Source organism: Oncorhynchus gorbuscha, linkage group LG12, assembly GCF_021184085.1.
Source record: "Oncorhynchus gorbuscha isolate QuinsamMale2020 ecotype Even-year linkage group LG12, OgorEven_v1.0, whole genome shotgun sequence".
NCBI lineage: Eukaryota > Metazoa > Chordata > Actinopteri > Salmoniformes > Salmonidae > Oncorhynchus > Oncorhynchus gorbuscha.
The window spans coordinates 79470296-79494623 of NC_060184.1; the positions used below are offsets into that span (position 1 = coordinate 79470296).

Below are 24328 nucleotides of genomic sequence, written 5' to 3' on the forward strand. Positions count from 1 at the left end.
ATGCTTGGGGTCATTGTCCATTTGGAAGACCCATTTGCGACCAAGCTTTAACTTCCTGACTGATGTCTTGAGATGTTGCTTCAATATATCCACATAATTGTCCTGCCTCATGATGCCATCTATTTTGTGAAGTGCACCAGTCCCTCCTGCAGCAAAGTGTCCCATAGTGTCTAGTGTTGATTTTGTTGTGGTTTAGGCCCCAGAGTGAGCAAAGCATGTTGAGCATCTTATACATACCTCTTAGGTCGTAGGATGGGGCCTGCTCTGCCCACGGCCTGGGCATATGTTCTGCTGTCATGTTGAGGTCCTTGCCGCAGGGGTGGGGGATTTGGCACAGGCAGAAGGGGCATAGGTCTGATCTGGGGGGACTATATATAGAGTGTGGCTTGTTTGGGGTGGTCTCAGCAGGTTGGGTTGTGGCTGGTGAAGCTGTGGTCTGGGTGTAGGTCTTCTTTGCGGGGGTTCTCTCAGTGCAGGTCCTTCGGGACGGGGTCTTGCAGGTCTGGGAGGGTGTCTTGCTGGTCTGGGAGGGTGTCTTGCTGGTCTGGGAGGGGGTCTTGCAGGTCTGGGAGGGTGTCTTGCTGGTCTGGGCGGGTGTCTTGCTGGTCTGGGAGGGGTCTTGCAGGTCTGGGAGGGGGTCTTGCAGGTCTGGGAGGGTGTCTTGCTGGTCTGGGCGGGGTGTCCAATGCTCTGTTGCTCCTGTATGAGGTGCTGGGGCTGTGGTTGAGGTTGCCGTCTTCCAGGGTCTTGGCTAAAGTTGGGATTGCTGCCTTGTAGAGGTGGATCTGGGCATAAAGGCTGTTCAAGTCCAGGGTGTAGTTGTGGGTAGACATTAGGATTTGAGTCCTGGGAAAATTTTTGCTTTCAGCTGCTGTATGGTGGCAAGGAGAATGTATTTTTGTGGTAGCAGGGTGGAGACAACTACTTGTGAGTTGGGGAAAGTGGAAAACTATTTTTCACTCACTCCCTTGAGTGCTTTGAGTGCTTTCGCCACCCTTTCCTGCTGGACCCTCAGGTCATTTGTGTCCGTTTGAATTATGATGTGGCTGGGGAACCCTAGTCTGTCCTCTGACAACAACTCCAGGACATGCCTAGTGTTTGGCAACCAGAATTTTGCCACTTTGTGTTTGGGAAAAAGGTGTATTTGCCATTTGAGTCAATGAGGAGCACAATATCTGCCTTTTGTTTGGCCTCAGTGGATGTGGGCGGGGTTGTCAGGATGGCTATCAGGGGAGCGGACAGGGGGGCTGTTAGGAGGGGGTGGGGTCTGTTAGGATGGGTGGGGTCTGTTGGGTTGGGGGGTCCTGTGTTGTCTGTCCCATTGTGGTGTTGTGGTTGTAGTCCGGGTCTGGGGTGGGCTGTTAGGTTGTGGTGTTTTGGTTGTAGTCCGGGTCTGAGGTGGGCTGTTAGGTTGTGGTGTTGTGGTTGTAGTCCGGGTCTGAGGTGGGCTGTTAGGTTGTGGTGTTGTGGTTGTAGTCCGGGTCTGAGGTGGGCTGTTAGGTTGTGGTGTTGTGGTTGTAGTCCGGGTCTGGGGTGGGTGTGGGGTGGGCTGTTAGGTTGTGGTGTTGTGGTTGTAGTCCGGGTCTGGGGTGGGCTGTTAGGTTGTGGTGTTGTGGTTGTAGTCCGGGTCTGAGGTGGGCTGTTAGGTTGTGGTGTTGTGGTTGTAGTCCGGGTCTGAGGTGGGCTGTTAGGTTGTGGTGTTGTGGTTGTAGTCCAGGTCTGGGGTGGGTTGTTGGGTTGTGGTGTTGTGGTTGTAGTCCGGGTCTGAGGTGGGCTGTTAGGTTGTGGTGTTGTGGTTGTGGTTGTAGTCCCGGTCTGGGGTGGGCTGTTAGGTTGTGGTGTTGTGGTTGTAGTCCGGGTCTGAGGTGGGCTGTTAGGTTGTGGTGTTGTGGTTGTAGTCCGGGTCTGAGGTGGGCTGTTAGGTTGTGGTGTTGTGGTTGTAGTCCGGGTCTGAGGTGGGCTGTTAGGTTGTGGTGTTGTGGTTGTAGTCCGGGTCTGAGGTGGGCTGTTAGGTTGTGGTGTTGTGGTTGTAGTCCGGGTCTGAGGTGGGCTGTTAGGTTGTGGTGTTGTGGTTGTAGTCCGGGTCTGAGGTGGGCTGTTAGGTTGTGGTGTTGTGGTTGTAGTCCGGGTCTGAGGTGGGCTGTTAGGTTGTGGTGTTGTGGTTGTAGTCCGGGTCTGAGGTGGGCTGTTAGGTTGTGGTGTTGTGGTTGTAGTCCAGGTCTGAGGTGGGCTGTTCTGCTGGCTTCTCTGGGGGAGTGTCCTGTTCTCTGTTACATCTCACCTCCTCCTTCACTGCTGTTAGCTGTGCCTGTGTTCCCCTGTTAGCTGGGGTGTGTGTTCCCCTGTTAGCTGGGGTGTGTGTTTCCCTGTTAGCTGGGCTGTGTGTTCCCCTGTTAGCTGGGCTGTGTGTTCCCCAGTTAGCTGGGGTGTGTGTTCCCCTGTTAGCTGGGGTGTGTGTTCCCCTGTTAGCTGGGGTGTGTGTTCCCCTGTTAGCTGGGGTGTGTGTTCCCCTGTTAGCTGGGCTGTGTGTTCCCCTGTTAGCTGGGCTGTGTGTTCCCCTGTTAGCTGTGAGAGCTGCTCATCATCACCACACATCTCTATGGGGGAAACAAGAGGATAGAAAGCCAAAGGCCAACACAGTTGTGCAGATATATTCTGTGTCCCAATTGGCACCCTATTCGCTATGTTGTGCACTACTCTTGATCAGGACCCTGTAGGTCAGATTCTGTAGGCCGGATTCTGTAGGTCAGTTTCTGTAGGCCGGATTCTGTAGGTCAGTTTCTGTAGGCCGGATTCTGTACTTCGGATTCTGTAGGTCAGATTCTGTAGTCCGGATTCTGTAGGTCGGATTCTATAGGTCGGATTCTGTAGGCCGGATTCTGTAGGCCGGATTCTGTAGGTCAGATTCTGTAGTCCGGATTCTGTAGGTCGGATTCTATAGGTCGGATTCTGTAGGCCGGATTCTGTAGGCCTGATTCTGTAGGTCAGATTCTGTAGTCCGGATGTAGTCCAGATTCTGTAGGTCAGATTCTGTAGTCCGGATTCTGTAGGTCGGATTCTATAGGTCGGATTCTGTAGGCCGGATTCTGTAGGCCTGATTCTGTAGGTCAGATTCTGTAGTCCGGATTCTGTAGGTCGGATTCTGTAGGCCTGATTCTGTAGGCCTGATTCTGTAGGCCTGATTCTGTAGGTCGGATTCTGTAGGTCGGATTCTGTAGGCCGGATCCTGTAGGCCTGATTCTGTAGGTCAGATTCTGTAGTCCGGATTCTGTAGGTCGGATTCTGTAGGTCGGATTCTGTAGGTCGGATTCTGTAGGCCGGATTCTGTAGGTCAGATTCTGTAGGCCGGATTCTGTTGTGTTTGTTCTGTGGTTCTGTGTTTGTTTTTCTCTGTGTGTTCAGGTCAGGGTGAGGTAGGATGAGGGTGGGGCTTTGGGGTGCTAACTCAACACACAGTGCATGCTGGGACTGTTAGCATGTGGCCCAAATGGCCTTTTATAGTGCAATACCATTGACAAGGACCCATCATTTTTCTCCGGATTGGGCAGGGTTACTCTGGTCTGCTTATTGCTCCAGCCACCCCGACCAGTGAGAAGTTTCAGCCAGGGGCACCCCCTGCGCGTGGTGTGGCAGCATGGTGGTGGTGGGTGGTGGGTGGGGGGTGGGGGGGGCAATAAGCAGATCATGGTTGCTTTCCCCTGCTCAGGTGTTGCATTCATCAACCAATGGTTGCTTTCCCCTGCTCAGACGTTGCATTCATCAACCAATGGTTGCGTGACACGACTGTGTCATTGACTGACAGACTGCTATAACATATGATGTGGTTGGCTGATACTTAAAATACCAACCCAGGAGTTGTAAGATCTGTCTGACGCCAGCGACGTCTAAGCAGAGGAAGGTTGGTTTATTATTTAAACTTATGACCAAACCTATGACCATCACCTTAGTACTGCCTCCCCAGTGGCAGGAAGTGACATCACCAAAAAACACAAACTATAGGCCCACAACACTTAGGTCTCCTAGTCTCCCATACACAGGCCATAACTAAAACCGTCTCGACTCTGCTTCTGGTTTGACTCTGCTTCTGGTTTGACTCTGATCTGGTTTCAATCTGCTTCTAGTTTGACTCTGCTTCTGGTTTCAATCTGCTTCTAGTTTGACTCTGCATCTGGTTTCAATCTGCTTCTAGTTTGACTCTGCTTCTGGTTTGACTGCATCTGGTTTGACTCTGCTTCTGGTTTCAATCTGCTTCTGGTTTGACTCTGATCTGGTTTGACTCTGCTTCTGGTTTCAATCTGCTTCTGGTTTGACTCTGCTTCTGGTTTGACTCAAAAAAAGGGCCTTATAAAATAATTATGATTGATTGATTCATAACAAGTCCTCTTCTCTCTTTCTCCTCAGACTTCTCCTTGGCTGTGAGAGCTCCAGTGGGTGCCTGTGAGTGAGTGACACCCTCCGCAATGCTGCTGTTGTGTGTGACCTGGCTTGGCCTCGTGTCCCTGGGTTGGGACCAGGGCTGTTCAGCCGTCAGCACTACCAGAGCCCAGGGAGGCCTCAGGGGACACATGCAGAGGGACCGCAGGAACATCAGACCCAACATCATCCTCATCATGACCGACGATCAGGACACAGAGCTGGGTAAGGATAATGGACGGACCCCCCTGGAGCTCTGGAGGTGGTCCAGCAGCTATGTGTTGTCAGAGCTTCCTCTGTTTGAATCAGGTTTACCCCCTTTCTCTTTCTACATCTTCTCTCTCTCTCTTTTCCTTTGTTCTTATTTTCTCTCTCTTTCTCACTCTCTCTCGCCCCCCTCTCTCTCTCTCTCCCTCCCTCTCTCTCCCTCTCTCTCTCCCCCTCTCTCTCTCCCTCCTTCCTTCTCTCACACCCTCCCCTCTATCTTTCTCTCTCCCCCCTCTCTCTCTCTCGCCCCCCTCTCTCTCTCCCTCCTTCCTTCTCTCACACCCTCCCCTCTATCTTTCTCTCTCCCCCTCTCTCTCTCGCCCCCTCCCCCCCTCTCTCTCGCTCTCTCTTTCTACCTCTCTCTCTTTCTAAGAAAAGCTCCAATTATAGTCTGACTGCTGTGTTTACCCACAGGGAAATGTAATGTTGCAATCCTCTTCTCTGACAGAAATGATCCCTCACACTGTCTCTCACTACCGAGCAGTAGTTTGAAAACACTGTGAAGGAAAATATACAAACAGAACTGTCTAAAGTCAGGGAGGCCATTTTTAAAACTGAGTCAATAAGTTTCCATCCAATTGGCACTAGATTCTCATGCTAATGTTCTAGAATCCACATAAAGGAAATGATGCGCGCCACTGATGCCTTCCTACCAAACTGACTTGCTGGGGATAGAAAAACAGTGAGTGATGACATAGTGCACACAAAATGTACTTTTTCACTTACGTTTTCGCACACCGAATAAAACTCTAAAGTTCAGTGGGTTTGTAGCCAAAACTGTTGCACTGAATAGCAAATGCGCCTACTCTGGTCTTGGCACAGTGAGCTTTAGCCAACAGCTCACAGATTCACTCATTCTAGTCTAAATTATTTTTGTTGAATATATTTCGGTATAACGCTCCTCGATGGTAAACACGACAACACATACAACACATACAATGATTAAAAGGCAACAAAAAGACACAATTACAAAACAACCATAAATACATTCATTTAAATTGATAAAATACATTGATTTATATTGATAAAATACATTAATTTTTTCCTAATAAGTGTCACTATTCACTGCACTTCTCCCTAACCTTAACAATCAACCATATTCATTTCACATTAAAACAATCTATTAATTGCACATCATTGCACATCATACCGATCCTTCAAATCAATACACCTGACCAGCAGTATAAATCAATACACCTGACCAGCAGTATAAATCAGGGCGGTACAGCCAACGGGTTTCTCCACGCATCGCGCCGACAGAAACAAACATCTCTCTGGTAAGAAGAGTGGAGGGGGCGTATGCCTCATGACTAACGGGACATGGTGTGATGAAGGAAACATACAGGAACTCAAATCCTTCTGTTCACCTGATTTAGAATTCCTCACAATCAAATGTCGACCGCATTATCTTCCAAGAGAATTCTCTTCGATTATAATCACAGCCGTATATATCCCCCCCCAAGCAGACACATCGATGGCTCTGAACGAACTTTATTTAACTCTTTGCAAACTGGAAAACATTTATCCGGAGGCTGCATTCATTGTAGCTGGGGATTTTAACAAAGCCAATCTGAAAACAAGACTCCCTAAATTTTATCAGCATATCGATTGCGCAACCAGGGGTGGTAAAACCTTGGATCACTGTTACTCTAACTTCCGCGACGCATATAAGGCCCTGCCCCGCCCCCTTTCGGAAAAGCTGACCACGACTCCATTTTGCTGATCCCTGCCTACAGGCAGAAATTAAAACAAGAGGCTCCCACGCTGAGGTCTGTCCAACGCTGGTCAGACCAAGCTGACTCTACACTCCAAGACTGCTTCCATCACGTGGACTGGGACATGTTTCGTATTGCGTCAGATGGGAATATTGACGAATACGCTGATTCGGTGTGCGAGTTCATTAGAACGTGCGTCGAAGATGTCGTTCCCATAGCAACGATAAAAACATTCCCTAACCAGAAACCGTGGATTGATGGCAGCATTCGCGTGAAACTGAAAGCGCGAACCACTGCTTTTAATCAGGGCAAGGTGTCTGGCAACATGACTGAATACAAACAGTGCAGCTATTCCCTCCGTAAGGCTATCAAACAAGCTAAGCGTCAGTACAGAGACAAAGTGGAATCTCAATTCAATGGCTCAGACACAAGAGGCATGTGGCAGGGTCTACAGTCAATCACGGACTACAAGATGAAATCCAGCCCAGTCACGGACCAGGATGTCTTGCTCCCAGGCAGACTAAATAACTTTTGCCCGCTTTGAGGACAATACAGTGCCACTGACACGGCCTGCAACGGAAACATGCAGTCTCTCCTTCACTGCAGCCGAGGTGATTAAGACATTTAAACGTGTTAACCCTCGCAAGGCTGCAGGCCCAGACGGCATCCCCAGCCGCGCCCTCCGAGGATGCTCAGACCAGCTGGCCGGTGTGTTTACGGACATATTCAATCAATCCCTATACCAGTCTGCTGTTCCCACATGCTTCAAGAGGGCCACCATTGTTCCTGTTCCCAAGAAAGCTAAGGTAACTGAGCTAAACGACTACCGCCCGTAGCACTCACTTCCGTCATCATGAAGTGCTTTGAGAGACTAGTCAAGGACCATATCACCTCCACCCTACCTGACACCCTAGACCCACTCCAATTTGCTTACCGCCCAAATAGGTCCACAGACGATGCAATCTCAACCACACTGCACACTGCCCTAACCCACCTGGACAAGAGGAATACCTATGTGAGAATGCTGTTCATCGACTACAGCTCGGCATTCAACACCATAGTACCCTCCAAGCTCGTCATCAAGCTCGAGACCCTGGGTCTCGACCCCGCCCTGTGCAACTGGGTACTGGACTTCCTGACGGGCCGCCCCCAGGTGGTGAGGGTAGGCAACAACATCTCCTCCCCGCTGATCCTCAACACGGGGCCCCACAAGGGTGCGTTCTGAGCCCTCTCCTGTACTCCCTGTTCACCCACGACTGCGTGGCCACGCACGCCTCCAACTCAATCATCAAGTTTGCGGACGACACAACAGTGGTAGGCTTGATTACCAACAACGACGAGACGGCCTACAGGGAGGAGGTGAGGGCCCTTGGAGTGTGGTGTCAGGAAAATAACCTCACACTCAACGTCAACAAAACTAAGGAGATGATTGTGGACTTCAGGAAACAGCAGAGGGAACACCCCCTATCCACATCGATGGAACAGTAGTGGAGAGGGTAGCTAGTTTTAAGTTCCTCGGCATACACATCACAGACAAACTGAATTGGTCCACTCACACTGACAGCGTCGTGAAGAAGGCGCAGCAGCGCCTATTCAACCTCAGGAGGCTGAAGAAATTCGGCTTGTCACCAAAAGCACTCACAAACTTCTACAGATGCACAATCGAGAGCATCCTGGCGGGCTGTATCACCGCCTGGTACGGCAACTGCTCCGCCCTCAACCGTAAGGCTCTCCAGAGGGTAGTGAGGACTGCACAACGCATCACCGGGGCAAACTACCTGCCCTCCAGGACACCTACACCACCCGTTGTTACAGGAAGGCCATAAAGATCATCAAGGACATCAACCACCCGAACCACTGCCTGTTCACCCCGCTATCATCCAGAAGGCGAGGTCAGTACAGGTGCATCAAAGCTGGGACCGAGAGACTGAAAAACAGCTTCTATCTCAAGGCCATCAGACTGTTAAATAGCCACCACTAACATTGAGTGGCTGCTGCCAACACACTGTCATTGACACTGACCCAACTCCAGCCATTTTAATAATGGGAATTGATGGGAAATGATGTAAATATATCACTAGCCACTTTAAACAATGCTACCTTATATAATGTTACTTACCCTACATTATTCATCTCATATACATATGTATATACTGTACTCTACAACATCGACTGCATCCTTATGTAACACATGTATCACTAGCCACTTTAACTATGCCACTTTGTTTACTTTGTCTACATACTCATCTCATATGTATATACTGTACTCGATACCATCTACTGTATGCTGCTCTGTACCATCACTCATTCATATATCCTTATGTACATGTTCCTTATCCCCTTACACTGTGTATAAGACAGTAGTTTTGGAATTGGTAGTTAGATTACTTGTTGGTTATCACTGCATTGTCGGAACTAGAAGCACAAGCATTTCGCTACACTCGCATTAACATCTGCTAACCATGTGTATGTGACAAATAAAATTTGATTTGATTTACACCTGACCAGCAGTATAAATCAATACACCTGACCAGCAGTATAAATCAATACACCTGACCAGCTGTATAAATCAATACACCTGACCAGCAGTATAAATCAATACACCTGACCAGCAGTATAAATCAATACACCTGACCAGCAGTATAAATCAATACACCTGACCAGCAGTATAAATCAATACACCTGACCAGCAGTATAAATCAATACACCTGACCAGCAGTATAAATCAATACACCTGACCAGCAGTATAAATCAATACACCTGACCAGCAGTATAAATCAATACACCTGACCAGCAGTATAAATCAATACACCTGACCAGCAGTATAAATCAATACACCTGACCAGCAGTATAAATCAATACACCTGACCAGCTGTATAAATCAATACACCTGACCAGCAGTATACATCAATACACCTGACCAGCAGTATAAATCAATACACCTGACCAGCAGTATAAATCAATACACCTGACCAGCAGTATAAATCAATACACCTGACCAGCAGTATAAATCAATACACCTGACCAGCAGTATAAATCAATACACCTGACCAGCAGTATAAATCAATACACCTGACCAGCAGTATAAATCAATACACCTGACCAGCAGTATAAATCAATACACCTGACCAGCAGTATAAATCAATACACCTGACCAGCAGTATAAATCAATACACCTGACCAGCTGTATAAATCAATACACCTGACCAGCAGTATAAATCAATACACCTGACCAGCAGTATAAATCAATACACCTGACCAGCAGTATAAATCAATACACCTGACCAGCAGTATAACAGGCAGTCGAGCATCAATCATCATGTCACCAGAATGATACCGTTGTGTTTGAAACAGGCAGTCGAGCATCAATCATCATGTCACCAGAATGATACCGTTGTGTTTGAAACAGGCAGTCGAGCATCAATCATCATGTCACCAGAATGATACCCTTGTGTTTGTAACAGGCAGTCGAGCATCAATCATCATGTCACCAGAATGATACCGTTGTGTTTGAAACAGGCAGTCGAGCATCAATCATCATGTCACCAGAATGATACCGTTGTGTTTGAAACAGGCAGTCGAGCATCAATCATCATGTCACCAGAATGATACCCTTGTGTTTGTAACAGGCAGTCGAGCATCAATCATCATGTCACCAGAATGATACCGTTGTGTTTGAAACAGGCAGTCGAGCATCAATCATCATGTCACCAGAATGATACCGTTGTGTTTGAAACAGGCAGTCGAGCATCAATCATCATGTCACCAGAATGATACCCTTGTGTTTGAAACAGGCAGTCGAGCATCAATCATCATGTCACCAGAATGATACCGTTGTGTTTGTAACAGGCAGTCGAGCATCAATCATCATGTCACCAGAATGATACCGTTGTGTTTGTAACAGGCAGTCGAGCATCAATCATCATGTCACCAGAATGATACCGTTGTGTTTGAAACAGGCAGTCGAGCATCAATCATCATGTCACCAGAATGATACCGTTGTGTTTGTAACAGGCAGTCGAGCATCAATCATCATGTCACCAGAATGATACCGTTGTGTTTGTAACAGGCAGTCGAGCATCAATCATCATGTCACCAGAATGATACCGTTGTGTTTGTAACAGGCAGTCGAGCATCAATCATCATGTCACCAGAATGATACCCTTGTGTTTGAAACAGGCAGTCGAGCATCAATCATCATGTCACCAGAATGATACCCTTGTGTTTGAAACAGGCAGTCGAGCATCAATCATCATGTCACCAGAATGATACCGTTGTGTTTGTAACAGGCAGTCGAGCATCAATCATCATGTCACCAGAATGATACCGTTGTGTTTGTAACAGGCAGTCGAGCATCAATCATCATGTCACCAGAATGATACCGTTGTGTTTGAAACAGGCAGTCGAGCATCAATCATCATGTCACCAGAATGATACCCTTGTGTTTGAAACAGGCAGTCGAGCATCAATCATCATGTCACCAGAATGATACCCTTGTGTTTGAAACAGGCAGTCGAGCATCAATCATCATGTCACCAGAATGATACCGTTGTGTTTGAAACAGGCAGTCGAGCATCAATCATCATGTCACCAGAATGATACCGTTGTGTTTGTAACAGGCAGTCGAGCATCAATCATCATGTCACCAGAATGATACCGTTGTGTTTGTAACAGGCAGTCGAGCATCAATCATCATGTCACCAGAATGATACCGTTGTGGAAACAGTCGAGCATCAATCATCATGTCACCAGAATGATACCGTTGTGTTTGTAACAGGCAGTCGAGCATCAATCATCATGTCACCAGAATGATACCCTTGTGTTTGAAACAGGCAGAATGACCTTGTGTTTGAAACATCAATCATCATGTCACCAGAATGATACCGTTGTGTTTGAAACAGGCAGTCGAGCATCAATCATCATGTCACCAGAATGATACCGTTGTGTTTGAAACAGGCAGTCGAGCATCAATCATCATGTCACCAGAATGATACCGTTGTGTTTGAAACAGGCAGTCGAGCATCAATCATCATGTCACCAGAATGATACCGTTGTGTTTGAAACAGGCAGTCGAGCATCAATCATCATGTCACCAGAATGATACCGTTGTGTTTGTAACAGGCAGTCGAGCATCAATCATCATGTCACCAGAATGATACCCTTGTGTTTGAAACAGGCAGTCGAGCATCAATCATCATGTCACCAGAATGATACCGTTGTGTTTGAAACAGGCAGTCGAGCATCAATCATCATGTCACCAGAATGATACCGTTGTGTTTGAAACAGGCAGTCGAGCATCAATCATCATGTCACCAGAATGATACCCTTGTGTTTGTAACAGGCAGTCGAGCATCAATCATCATGTCACCAGAATGATACCGTTGTGTTTGAAACAGGCAGTCGAGCATCAATCATCATGTCACCAGAATGATACCGTTGTGTTTGAAACAGGCAGTCGAGCATCAATCATCATGTCACCAGAATGATACCCTTGTGTTTGAAACAGGCAGTCGAGCATCAATCATCATGTCACCAGAATGATACCGTTGTGTTTGAAACAGGCAGTCGAGCATCAATCATCATGTCACCAGAATGATACCGTTGTGTTTGTAACAGGCAGTCGAGCATCAATCATCATGTCACCAGAATGATACCGTTGTGTTTGAAACAGGCAGTCGAGCATCAATCATCATGTCACCAGAATGATACCGTTGTGTTTGAAACAGGCAGTCGAGCATCAATCATCATGTCACCAGAATGATACCCTTGTGTTTGAAACAGGCAGTCGAGCATCAATCATCATGTCACCAGAATGATACCGTTGTGTTTGAAACAGGCAGTCGAGCATCAATCATCATGTCACCAGAATGATACCGTTGTGTTTGAAACAGGCAGTCGAGCATCAATCATCATGTCACCAGAATGATACCCTTGTGTTTGTAACAGGCAGTCGAGCATCAATCATCATGTCACCAGAATGATACCGTTGTGTTTGAAACAGGCAGTCGAGCATCAATCATCATGTCACCAGAATGATACCGTTGTGTTTGAAACAGGCAGTCGAGCATCAATCATCATGTCACCAGAATGATACCCTTGTGTTTGAAACAGGCAGTCGAGCATCAATCATCATGTCACCAGAATGATACCGTTGTGTTTGAAACAGGCAGTCGAGCATCAATCATCATGTCACCAGAATGATACCGTTGTGTTTGTAACAGGCAGTCGAGCATCAATCATCATGTCACCAGAATGATACCGTTGTGTTTGAAACAGGCAGTCGAGCATCAATCATCATGTCACCAGCCTGTAAAGTTCATCATCATGTATCTAATCTGTAGCCTCATAAACTGCATGGTTTCCCCCATCTTTAGTGGGAGGAACACACATCACTTAACTCCAAGTTCACTCCCATATGATGGTTATTATCTCAATATTTGCGCATAAAGACATTTAAGCCGTCATTTCTCCCATAATTAATTTTACACAAAAATATCCCTCGAGGAACGAACAAATTATCATTCTGCATTTTATTTTTAAATACCGAAACTTCCTGTTTCCATCACAGATGTCAAAAAAATATATAATACGGTTTGACTGGATTGAACTGTGGAAGGAAACTCGGTTAATTAGACCATTTGTCAAGACTGCAATGAATTCAACTAATTATCAGCGCCAGGAGAGAGCAACAGGGCATTGAAGATAATAATTGTTATTTTATTTCACATCCTCCTCTCCATCCTCCTCTTCCTCTCCATCCTCCTTCTACTCCTTTCCATTCTCCTCCTCCCTCTCCCTCTCCCTCCTCCTCCTCCTGTCCATCCATCTTCCTCCTCTCCATCCATCTTCCTCCTCTCCATCCATCCTCCTCCTCTCCATCCTCCTCTTCCTCTCCATCCTCCTTCTACTCCTTTCCATCCTCCTCCTTCTCCCTCTCCCTCCTCCCTCTCCCTCCTCCTCTCCATCCATCTTCCTCCTCTCCATCCATCTTCCTCCTCTCCATCCATCCTCCTTCTCTCCATCCTCCTCTCCATCCTCCTCTTCCTCTCCATCCTCCTTCTACTCCTTTCCATCCTCCTCCTCCTCCCTCTCCCTCCTCCCTCTCCCTCCTCCTCTCCATCCATCTTCCTCCTCTCCATCCATCTTCCTCCTCTCCATCCATCCTCCTTCTCTCCATCCTCCTCTCCATCCTCCTCTTCCTCTCCATCCTCCTTCTACTCCTTTCCATCCTCCTCCTCCTCCCTCTCCCTCCTCCCTCTCCCTCCTCCTCTCCATCCATCTTCCTCCTCTCCATCCATCTTCCTCCTCTCCATCCATCCTCCTCCTCTCCATCCTCCTCTCCATCCTCCTCTTCCGCTCCATCCTCCTTCTACTCCTTTCCATCCTCCTCCCTCTCCCTCCTCCTCCTCCTCTCCATCCATCTTTCTCCTCTCCATCATCCTCCTCCTCATCTCCCTCCTTCTTCTATCCATCCTCCTCTTCATCCTCCTTCTTCTTCATCCTCTTCATCCTCTGGATCCTCTTCCTCTTCTCCAACCTATTCCTCCTCTCCATCATCCTCCTCTTCATCATCTTCCTCCTCTCCATCATCATCCTCTTCCTCCTCTCTATCATCCTCCACCTCTTCATCCTCTTCCCCTTCTCCATCCTCCTCATCATCATCATCCTCTTCCTCCTCTCTATCATCCTCCTCCTCTTCATCCTCTTCCTCCTCTCTATCCTCTTCCTCCTCTTCCTTCTCTCCATCCTCCTCTCCATCCTCCTCTCTATCATCCTCTCCATCCTCTTCCTCCTCTCCACCCTCCTCCTCCTTTCCAGGTTCTCTCCAGGTGATGAATAAGACTCGTAAGATAATGGAGAATGGAGGCACCTCATTCATCAACGCCTTTGTGACCACGCCTATGTGCTGTCCGTCTCGCTCGTCCATGCTGACAGGGAAGTATGTTCACAATCACAACACGTACACCAACAACGAGAACTGTTCTTCGCCGTCCTGGCAGGCCCAGCATGAACCACGCTCCTTCGCTGTCTACCTCAACAACACGGGATACAGGACAGGTGAGAGCATTATGGAACTTTTCTAGCGTCTATTGTTATAATACGGAACATGTAGTGTCCTCTCCCCCGTGTCCCCATGTCAAACTGTGTCCCCTGTGTCCCCATGTCAAACTGTGTCCCCCGTGTCCCCATGTCAAACTGTGTCCCCTGTGTCCCCATGTCAAACTGTGTCCCCCGTGTTCCCATGTCAAACTGTGTCCCCTGTGGTAAAGGTTTCCCCATTCAGACGTAACAGAGAAAAATGAGCTCCACCTTTACACCACCTACCTCCTAGGAACCAGGTACCAGGAACTGTCTGTTAACTCTAGTACCAGGAACTGTCTGTTGACTCTAGTACCAGGAACTGAAAAGTCAACAGACAGTTCCTGGTGCTAGAGTCAACAGACAGTTCCAGGTACTAGAGTCAACAGACAGTTCCTGGTACTAGAGTCAACAGACAGTTCCTGGTACTAGAGTCAACAGACAGTTCCTGGTGCTAGAGTCAACAGACAGTTCCTGGTACTAGAGTCAACAGACAGTTCCTGGTGCTAGAGTCAACAGACAGTTCCTGGTACTAAAGTTTAACAGACAGTTCCTGGTACCTGGCTCCTAAGGAAGAGGTTTAATTACAGTATTAGGATCAGAGAAAGATAAAGACCCATTTACCAAGCCAAATCACTTTCATGACCCTACTCTATGGTAATGAGAAACATTGCTAGTTTTTTTTGCATCATCAGCTATGGAGAAAATACGTACATGTTTTTAAAGACAAAACATTTTCCTGACATGATCCTCCTGCCATTCCGTACTTTTAACAGTTTGTGTGAAAAGCCAAAGGAAAATTTGCACATTAAGGTTTTTTCAAACTCTTAATTCTCTCTCTGTCTCCTCTCGTCCTCTCCGCAGCGTTCTTTGGGAAGTATCTGAACGAGTACAACGGTAGCTACGTCCCTCCCGGGTGGCGTGAATGGGTGGGGCTCATCAAAAACTCTCGCTTTTATAATTACACCGTCTGTCGGAACGGTTACAAGGAGAAACACGGCGTGGAGTATTCCAAGGTACGTCTGGTCTCTACCCGCAGGGAGTGTGTCTGGTCTCTACCCGCAGGGAGTGTGTCTGGTCTCTACCCGCAGGGAGTGTGTGTGTGTCTGGTCTATACCCGCAGGGAGTGTGTGTGTGTCTGGTCTATACCCGCAGGGAGTGTGTGTGTGTCTGGTCTATACCCGCAGGGAGTGTGTCTGGTCTACACCCGCAGGGAGTGTGTCTGGTCTACACCCGCAGGGAGTGTGTCTGGTCTCTACCCGCAGCGAGTATGTCTGGTCTACACCCGCAGGGAGTGTGTCTGGTCTACACCCGCAGGGAGTGTGTCTGGTCTACACCCGCAGGGAGTGTGTCTGGTCTACACCCGCAGGGAGTGTGTCTGGTCTCTACCCGCAGGGAGTGTGTCTGGTCTCTACTCGCAGGGAGTGTGTGTGTGTCTGGTCTATACCCGCAGGGAGTGTGTCTGGTCTCTACCCGCAGGGAGTGTGTGTGTGTCTGGTCTACACCCGCAGGGAGTGTGTCTGGTCTCTACCCGCAGGGAGTGAGTGTGTGTGTCTGGTCTATACCCGCAGGGAGTGTGTCTGGTCTATACCCGCAGGGAGTGTGTGTGTGTCTGGTCTATACCCGCAGGGAGTGTGTGTGTGTGTCTGGTCTATACCCGCAGGGAGTGTGTGTGTGTCTGGTCTATACCCGCAGGGAGTGTGTGTCTGGTCTTTACCCGCAGGGAGTGTGTGTGTGTGTCTGGTCTATACCCGCAGGGAGTGTGTGTGTATGTCTGGTCTATACCCGCAGGGAGTGTGTGTGTGTCTGATCTATACCCGCAGGGAGTGTGTGTGTATGTTTGGTCTATACCCGCAGGGAGTGTGTATGTCTGGTCTATACCCGCAGGGAGTGTGTGTGTGTGTGTCTGTGTGTGCGTGTGTGTGTGTGCGTGTGTGTGTGTGCGTGTGTGTGTGCGCCTGCCTGCCTGCCTGCCTGCCTGCCTGCCTGCCTGCCTGCCTGCCTGTCTGTCTGTCTGTGTCTGTCTGTCTGTCTGTCTGTCTGTCTGTCTGTCTGTCTGTCTGTCTGTCTGTCTGTCTGTCTGTGTGTGTGTGTGTGTGTGTTTCCAATTCCTGTCTGCATAACTGCTCCATTAAAACCCCATTACCTATTTGTTTTTCCTTTAGGGCTGAATCTAATTTAATGTAACGTCTCCTCCCGGCTAATTGCAGAGGTTCCTATTGATTTATGTCCCTGGCGTGTACGAGACAGGCTAGACATTCTGGGTAAATTAATGGCAGAGCGTTGATTTGATGATTTGAAGTGACGTCTCATTTGCAGAATGTTCTGTGAGACCTGAGGGTTTTATTTCATTGTCATGACAACGTTTAGAGATCAAAAAACAGCCTCCAAGAGAGGAGAAGTTGCCTTTAGGAATTACCACCCTGCGTCTCTCTATATTTATATCTCTTTCTATATATATATATATCTATATATGTAGGATAGTGCACTATGTAGGGAATAGGGTGCCATTTGGGATGTATTTCAGGCTAAAGTAGTGCACTATGTAGGGAATAGGGTGCCATTTGGGATGTATCTCAGGCTAAAGTAGTGCACTACGTAGGGAATAGGGTGCCATTTGGGATGTAATCCTGTTTTAGTGTCTGTCCGAAGGACGGGTATGAAAATGCCTGGTAGTCAGACGATAAATGACTTGTCTTGTTGACTTAGACGGAGGAGGGAAATGTTCCTACGTGTTGAGGTTGAGGTGTGTAAGAGACTGGGTGATGGATGGACGGTTGGACGAGCACATTGTGGTTTCTGAACCAAGTGGACCTTATTCATTAAAATCACTGAGGTGGGCAGTGGACACACACACACACTCACACACACTCACTCACACACTCACACACACACACACTCACACACCCAGACTCACACACTCACACACACACACTCTCACACACACACACACAGACTCACATACTCACACACACACTCACACACCAAGACTCACACACTCTCACACACACACACACACACACACACACACACACACACACACACACACACACACACACACACACACACACACACACACACACACACACACACACACACACACACACACACACACACACACACACACACACACACACACACACACACACACCCAGACTCACACACATCACTCTCACCTCCCTCTGCACTCTGCGCCACGAACGGCACCCCTATTCCCTATCTAGTGCACTACTTTTAATCAGGCTTCATAGGGCTCTGGTCAAAAGTAGTGCACTATTTAGGGAATATGGTACCATTTGAGACACATGCTCTGGCTCATTCCTATTGGAGGGTATTCAAGGTAAGAGTCAAGGTGGTTTGGAGGACAGCAGGACAGTAATACCATGCTAATGCCATGTGCCTCTCTCAGCTCTCTCTTCTCTCTCTCTCTCTCTCTCTCAGCTCTCTCTTCTCTCTCTCTCTCTCTCTCAGCTCTCTCTTCTCTCTCTCTCAGCTCGCTATCTCTCTAAGCTCTCTCTCACTCGCTCGCTCACTCTCTCAGCTCTCACTCTCGCTCTCTACCAGTCTCCCTCCCTCCCTCCTCAGATCCAGTAGGTCATTAAAGTCAGCTATAAAACCATTTTAATAGCAAAATTAGAAATTGTGTTTTTTACATTGGGTAAGAGTAGAGAGTCAGAGCTAGAAAATGGTATGTCAGACACTACAGTTGAGTAACAAGGGGAAAGTAATTCTGCTTTGTATGTTGATAAACTTGTAACCTCCCTTTTGAGAAAATGGCCTTAGAGTGTTTTGGTACCTACTGGAGAGCTCTTCTTTGTCTACACCCATAACGTTGGCTAGCTTGCCAGCTACTTTCATACACAAATGAGAGAACACTTCACTCTGACCATTTTACTCGCCCTAGCATAGCTGGTGAGGCTGTTTTCCTGTTATCCAGAGCATTGGTGACTGCAACTGTGCTGCTGGCAATAATTTAATTACGCTTTTTTTTGCCGACGTTTACTGACACCGGCCAAATTCATAAATTTGTCAGTTATTCTTTACCAGCTACGTCTATCGACAGTTGTCGCAGTGACATCATGAACATTCTCTTGAAATTGTTACTTGCATAGTGGAGTCTTTTGTTTAGACATGTAGCTAGCTAGCTAAACAATGAACCATAATCCCAACTCATGATGTTACTACCCTGCATGAATCTGCAGGAAGCTAACCGACCAGGTTCAATGCTTTAGGTTATAACTAGCAAAGCAAATGGCTCTGAGATACGAATCGTATTGCTACACAGATCAGACACGTACCGTTAGCTAGCTGACCTAACAACAGCAGTCAAGCCCCCGAGCTAACTGGCTAACATTGGCTAGCTTGCTATCTACACCCATAACGTTAGCTAGCTGACCTAACAACAGCAGTCAAGCCCCCGAGCTAACTGGCTAACGTTGGCTAGCTTGCTATCTACACCCATAACGTTAGCTAGCTGACCTAACAACAGCAGTCAAGCCCCCGAGCTAACTGGCTAAAGTTGGCTAGCTTGCTATCTACACCCATAACATTGGCTAGCTTGCTAGCTACTTCCAAACACAAATGAGAGAACAGCTCACTGACCATTTTACTCACCCTAGCAGAGCTGGTGAGGCTGTCTTCATGTTATCTAGAGCATTGGTGACTGCAACTGCTGCTAGCAACAATTTAATTGTGCTTTTTTTACCAACGTTTACTGACACCGGCCAAATTCAACGCGTATTGGTAAATGTGTCAGTTATTCTGTGCTCTCACACAGACAAGAGTGTAATGAAATCGGAGGAGATACCCAGAGCGACTTTACCAGTTACGTCTATCAACAGTTGTCGCATTGACATCATGAACATTCTATATATTTTTTTTTAACCTTTATTTAACTAAGCTAGTCAGTTAAAGAACAAATTCTTATTTACAATGATGGCGTACCAAAAGGCAAAAGGCCTCCTGCAGGGACGGGGATGGTATTAAAAATAAAGATATATTACATAAAAATAAAGGACAAAACACAAGAGAGACAACACAACACTACATAAAGAGAGACATAAGACGACAACGACCTTTAACAGAATGTGACTGGCAGAACGGGTGTTGTTTGTGGAGGATGAGGGCTGCAGTAGATATCTCAGATAAGGGGAAGTGAGGCCTAAGAGGGTTTTATAAATAAGCATCAACCAGTGGGTCTTGTCACGTGTATACAAACATTGCCAGTTTACAGAGGAGTATAGAGTGGGTGAGGTGTCCTATAAGGAGCATTGGTGGCAATCTGTTGGCCGAACGGTAAATAACATTTTAGCCACTCGAGAGCACCCTTACCTGCCGATCTATAAATTACATCTCAGTAATCTACCATGGGTAGGATGGTCATTTGAATCAGGGTTAGTTTGGCAACTGGGGTGAAAGAGGAGCAATTACGATAGAAGAAACCAAATCTAGATTTAACTTTAGCCTGCAGCTTTGATATGTGCCATCTAGCCAGTGGACAGTGTACCATCTAGCCATACTCTCAAGTACTTGTATTAGGTGACTACCTCAAGCTCTATATCCTCAGAGGTAGTAATCACACCGGTTGAGAGAAAGAACTTCTTCTTGTGTTGTCTGGCACAGGAGTGCGAAGGTCAACGGCAAGGCACTGAAACGAGGAACCGCCCTTGCTGTCTCTGCATGACCGGCTCCCCTCTCTCCACTGAGATTCTCTGCCTCTGACCTGACCCTATGACGGGGGCTGAGTCACTAGCTTACTGGTGCTCTTCCATGCCGTCCCTAGGAGGGGTGCATCACTTGAGTAGGTTGATCACAGACGTGATCTTCCTGTCGGGTTTTGCGTCCTCTCGGGCTCGTGCCTTGGTGGAGGAGATCTTCATGGACTATACTTACCCTTGTCTCAGGGTAGTAAGTTGGTGGTTGAAGATATCCCTCTAGTGGTGTGGGGGCTGTGCTTTGGTAAAGTGGGTGGGGTTGTATCCTGCCTGGTAGGCCCTGTCCGTGGGTATCATTGGACGGGGCCACAGTGTCTCCCGACCCTCCTGCCTCAGCCTCCAGTATTTATGCTGCAATGGTCTATGTCAGTCTGTTATATCTGGAGTATTTCTCCTGTCTTATCCGGTGTCCTGTGTGAATTTAAGTTTGCTTCCTCTAATTCTCTCTCTCCCTCCCTTCCCGGAGGATCTGAGCCCTAGGAACATGGCTCAGGACTACCTGGCCTAGCTGTTCCCAGTCCACCGGGTCATGCTGCTGCTCCAGTTTCAACTGTTCTGCCTGCGGCTATGGAACCCTGACCTGTTCACCGGACGTGATACCTTGTCCTGGTCCTGCTGTTCTTGACTCCCTCTCTCTCCCTCTATGGCCCCTGCATTCTCGACCTCTGATTTAACCTGCTGGACATCTATGAACATTTGAACATCTTGAAGAAAAATCTTGCCTTAATGTATTCTTCTAATCTTCACCTGGCACAGCCAGAAGAGGACTGGCCACCCCTCAGAGCCTTGTTTCTCTCTAGGTTTCTAATCTTCACCTGGCACAGCCAGAAGAGGACTGGCCACCCCTCAGAGCCTTGTTTCTCTCTAGGTGTCTAATCTTCACCTGGCACAGCCAGAAGAGGACTGGCCACCCCTCAGAGCCTTGTTTCTCTCTAGGTTTCTTCCTATGTTCCTGCCTTTCTAGGGAGTTTTTCCTAGCCACTGTGCTTGTACACCTGCATTGCTTGCTGTTTGGGGTTTTAGGCTGGGTTTCTGTACAACAATTTGTGACATCTGCTGATGTAAAAAGGGCTTTATAAATACATTTAATTGATTGTGATTTTGGTATTAGAAAATCTCTCTGCAGCTCTGGATGCCACATATTGCAGGACCTACAGTCAGGACCGGGTTACGAACCCAGGTCTCCGGAGTGAGAAACAGTCACTAAACCAACTGAGCCACGAATAGTCAGCAGAACCCAGAAGATGAGGCAGACACAGCAGTACTTGAGACGGTGTATTTAATGAAGTAAAAAGTGAAGTTCTTCAGGAAAACATGTAACTCCACAACCTCAAAAGGAATTCCACCAGATCAAAGGTAATCCTCCAAGACAAAAACATAATCCACAAGGTGGAAGGTATAGCACAAAAAAAAGCCTCAAAAGATACTTAAAAACAAACAAACAAGAACAAAAAACAGAATTCCACAAGAGAGTCCACCGGGATCAACAAGAGTTCACAGAGTACTAGGGCTGGGTGCTAACATACAAACACAGAGCAAAGAACTGAGGAAAACAAAGGGTTTAAATACAATCAGGGGAAACGAGGCACAGGTGCAAATAATAATGGGGATCAAGGGAAAAGAAAATGTCAAAAGGCACAATGGGGGCATCTAGTGACCAAAAACCGGAACAACCCTGGCCAAATCCTGACACCTACATTTCCTCTCATTTCCATCAAATCATTAGTGCCTGTGAGTTTTAGTATCCTAGAGTTCTAGAGATTCATAGAGTTCTAGAGTCCTAGAGTCTTAGACTTCTAGAGTGTCCAAGAGTTCTAGAGTGCCCTAGGGTTCTAGAGTGTCCTAGAGTTCTAGAGTGTCCTAGAGTTCTAGAGTGTCCTAGGGTTCTAGAGTGTCCTTGTCTTATACTGTAAGTCAGATCATGAATTGGGTCCAAACATATTAAAGTACTTACATTCCATATAAAACAAAAAGATAAAACAGTACATCATATAACATTATTACACCACTACATATCTACAATACAAAATGTATAATACAACAATATCACAATGTACGTGTGTGTAGAGTGTATGTTCTAGCGTTTGTGTTTTTCTGTCTGTACCTGTGTGTGTGTGTGTGTCTGTACCTGTGTGTGTCTGTACCTGTGTGTGTCTATACCTGTGTGTGTCTGTACCTGTGTGCGTCTGTACCTGTGTGTGTCTGTACCTCTGTGTGTCTGTCCCTGTGTGTGTCTGTACCTGTGTGTGTGTGTCTGTACCTGTGTGTGTGTGTCTGTACCTGTGTGTGTCTGTACCTGTGTGCGTATGTCTGTACCTGTGTGCGTGTGTCTGTACCTGTGTGTGTATGTCTGTACCTGTGTGTGTGTCTGTACCTGTGTGTGTGTGTCTGTACCTGTGTGTGTCTGTACCTGTGTGTGTCTGTACCTGTGTGTCTGTACCTGTGTGTGTCTGTACCTGTGTGTGTGTGCCTGTACCTGTGTGTGTCTGTACCTGTGTGTGTCTGTACCTGTGTGTCTGTACCTGTGTGTGTCTGTACCTGTGTGTCTGTACCTGTGTGTGTCTGTACCTGTGTGTGTGTGCCTGTACCTGTGTGTGTCTGTACCTGTGTGTGTCTGTACCTGTGCGTGTCTGTACCTGTGTGTGTCTGTACCTGTGTGTGTCTGTACCTGTGTGTCTGTACCTGTGTGTGTCTGTACCTGTGTGTGTCTGTACCTGTGTGTGTCTGTACCTGTGTGTGTCTGTACCTGTGTGTGTGTCTCCCTGCTGTTCCATAAGGTGTATTTTCTGATTCTACCTCTTGCGTCAGTTACCTGATGTGGAATAGAGCTCCATGTAGTCCAACACTGTGCGCCTCCAATCGTCTGTTCTGGACAGAACCTGTACAATACAAGACATTTTATCCACACAAAGGTGAATTCAACATGGAATCTGCATTATTAGAAACACGACTGTCCGCCCCACACCGCCTTTGTTTTTGTTATTGTTTTTGTTGATGAAACAGAGATGAGGAACGTTCAACCACAATGACACATTCTGCTGTTCTGTTGTGTTAAAACTGTGTTGGTGGTTTACTACTTTGTTGTTGTATTCTCCCCAAACAGACTATGGACGTTTGACCATTAAGGATTCCAGATGGAAAGCTAATACTTCCTGTTGTTGTAATACTTAACTTCCTGTTGTTGTAATACTTAACTTCCTGTTGTTGTAATACTTAACTTCCTGTTGTTGTAATACTCCTGTTGTTGTAACTTCCTGTTGTTCTAACTTCCTGTTGTTCTTGCAGGACTATTTCACGGACCTGATCACCAACGACAGTATCAACTTCTTCCGTTTGTCCAAGAAGGTGTACCCTCACCGGCCAGTGATGATGGTCCTCACCCACGCTGCCCCCCACGGGCCGGAGGACTCAGCCCCACAATACGCAGAGATGTTCCCTAATGCCTCCCAACACATGTGAGTTGCACACACACACGCTCACACATGCACGCTCACGCACACACGCACACTCAAACGCACGCACGCTCACACACGCACGCTCACGCACACACGCACACTCGCACGCACGCTCACGCACACACGCACGCTCACGAACGCACGCTCACACGCACACACACACGCTCACACACGCACGCACGCTCACACACACACGCACGCTCACGCACACACGCACGCTCACACACGCACGCACGCTCACACACGCGCGTTCACACGCACACACACACGCTCACACACGCACGCACGCTCACACACACACGTATGCTCATACGCACACACACGCACGCTCACACACACACGTACGCTCACACTTGATTCTTGAGTCCTATGGTTCTGATCCAGCAGCGTTCTGATCTCTCAGGACAGGGCTAAGTTAGGCCTCTCCATTGGTTGGAGTTGGGGGGGAGGCTGTTACTAGACCCCTTAGGGATAGTCCCCTTTTTCAATTTCCACCTAAATGACATACCTAAATCTAACTGCCTGTAGCTCAGGCTCTGAAGCAAGGATATGCATATTCTTGGTACCAATTGAAAGGACACACTTTGATGTTTGAATGTAGGAGAATATAACACAATAGATTTGGTAGAAGAAAATACAAAAAAAAACCAACCGTTCTTTTTCTACTTTGAAAGGTCCCAGTTAT

General features: G+C 47.4%; 1 protein-coding gene across 1 annotated transcript in view; it reads left to right on the top strand.

Moving 5' to 3' along the window:
- Positions 1-4457: 4457 nt before the first annotated feature.
- The window catches only part of LOC123991429 (extracellular sulfatase Sulf-1-like), an 85129-nt gene continuing 65258 nt past the window's right edge, over positions 4458-24328 (top strand). Inside the window, exons 1-4 of the mRNA XM_046293017.1 lie at positions 4458-4638; positions 14214-14453; positions 15339-15490; positions 23474-23643. Of these exons, the coding sequence (XP_046148973.1) occupies positions 4461-4638; positions 14214-14453; positions 15339-15490; positions 23474-23643 (740 nt within the window). The 5' untranslated portion in view covers positions 4458-4460. The remainder of the gene's footprint in view (positions 4639-14213; positions 14454-15338; positions 15491-23473; positions 23644-24328) is intronic.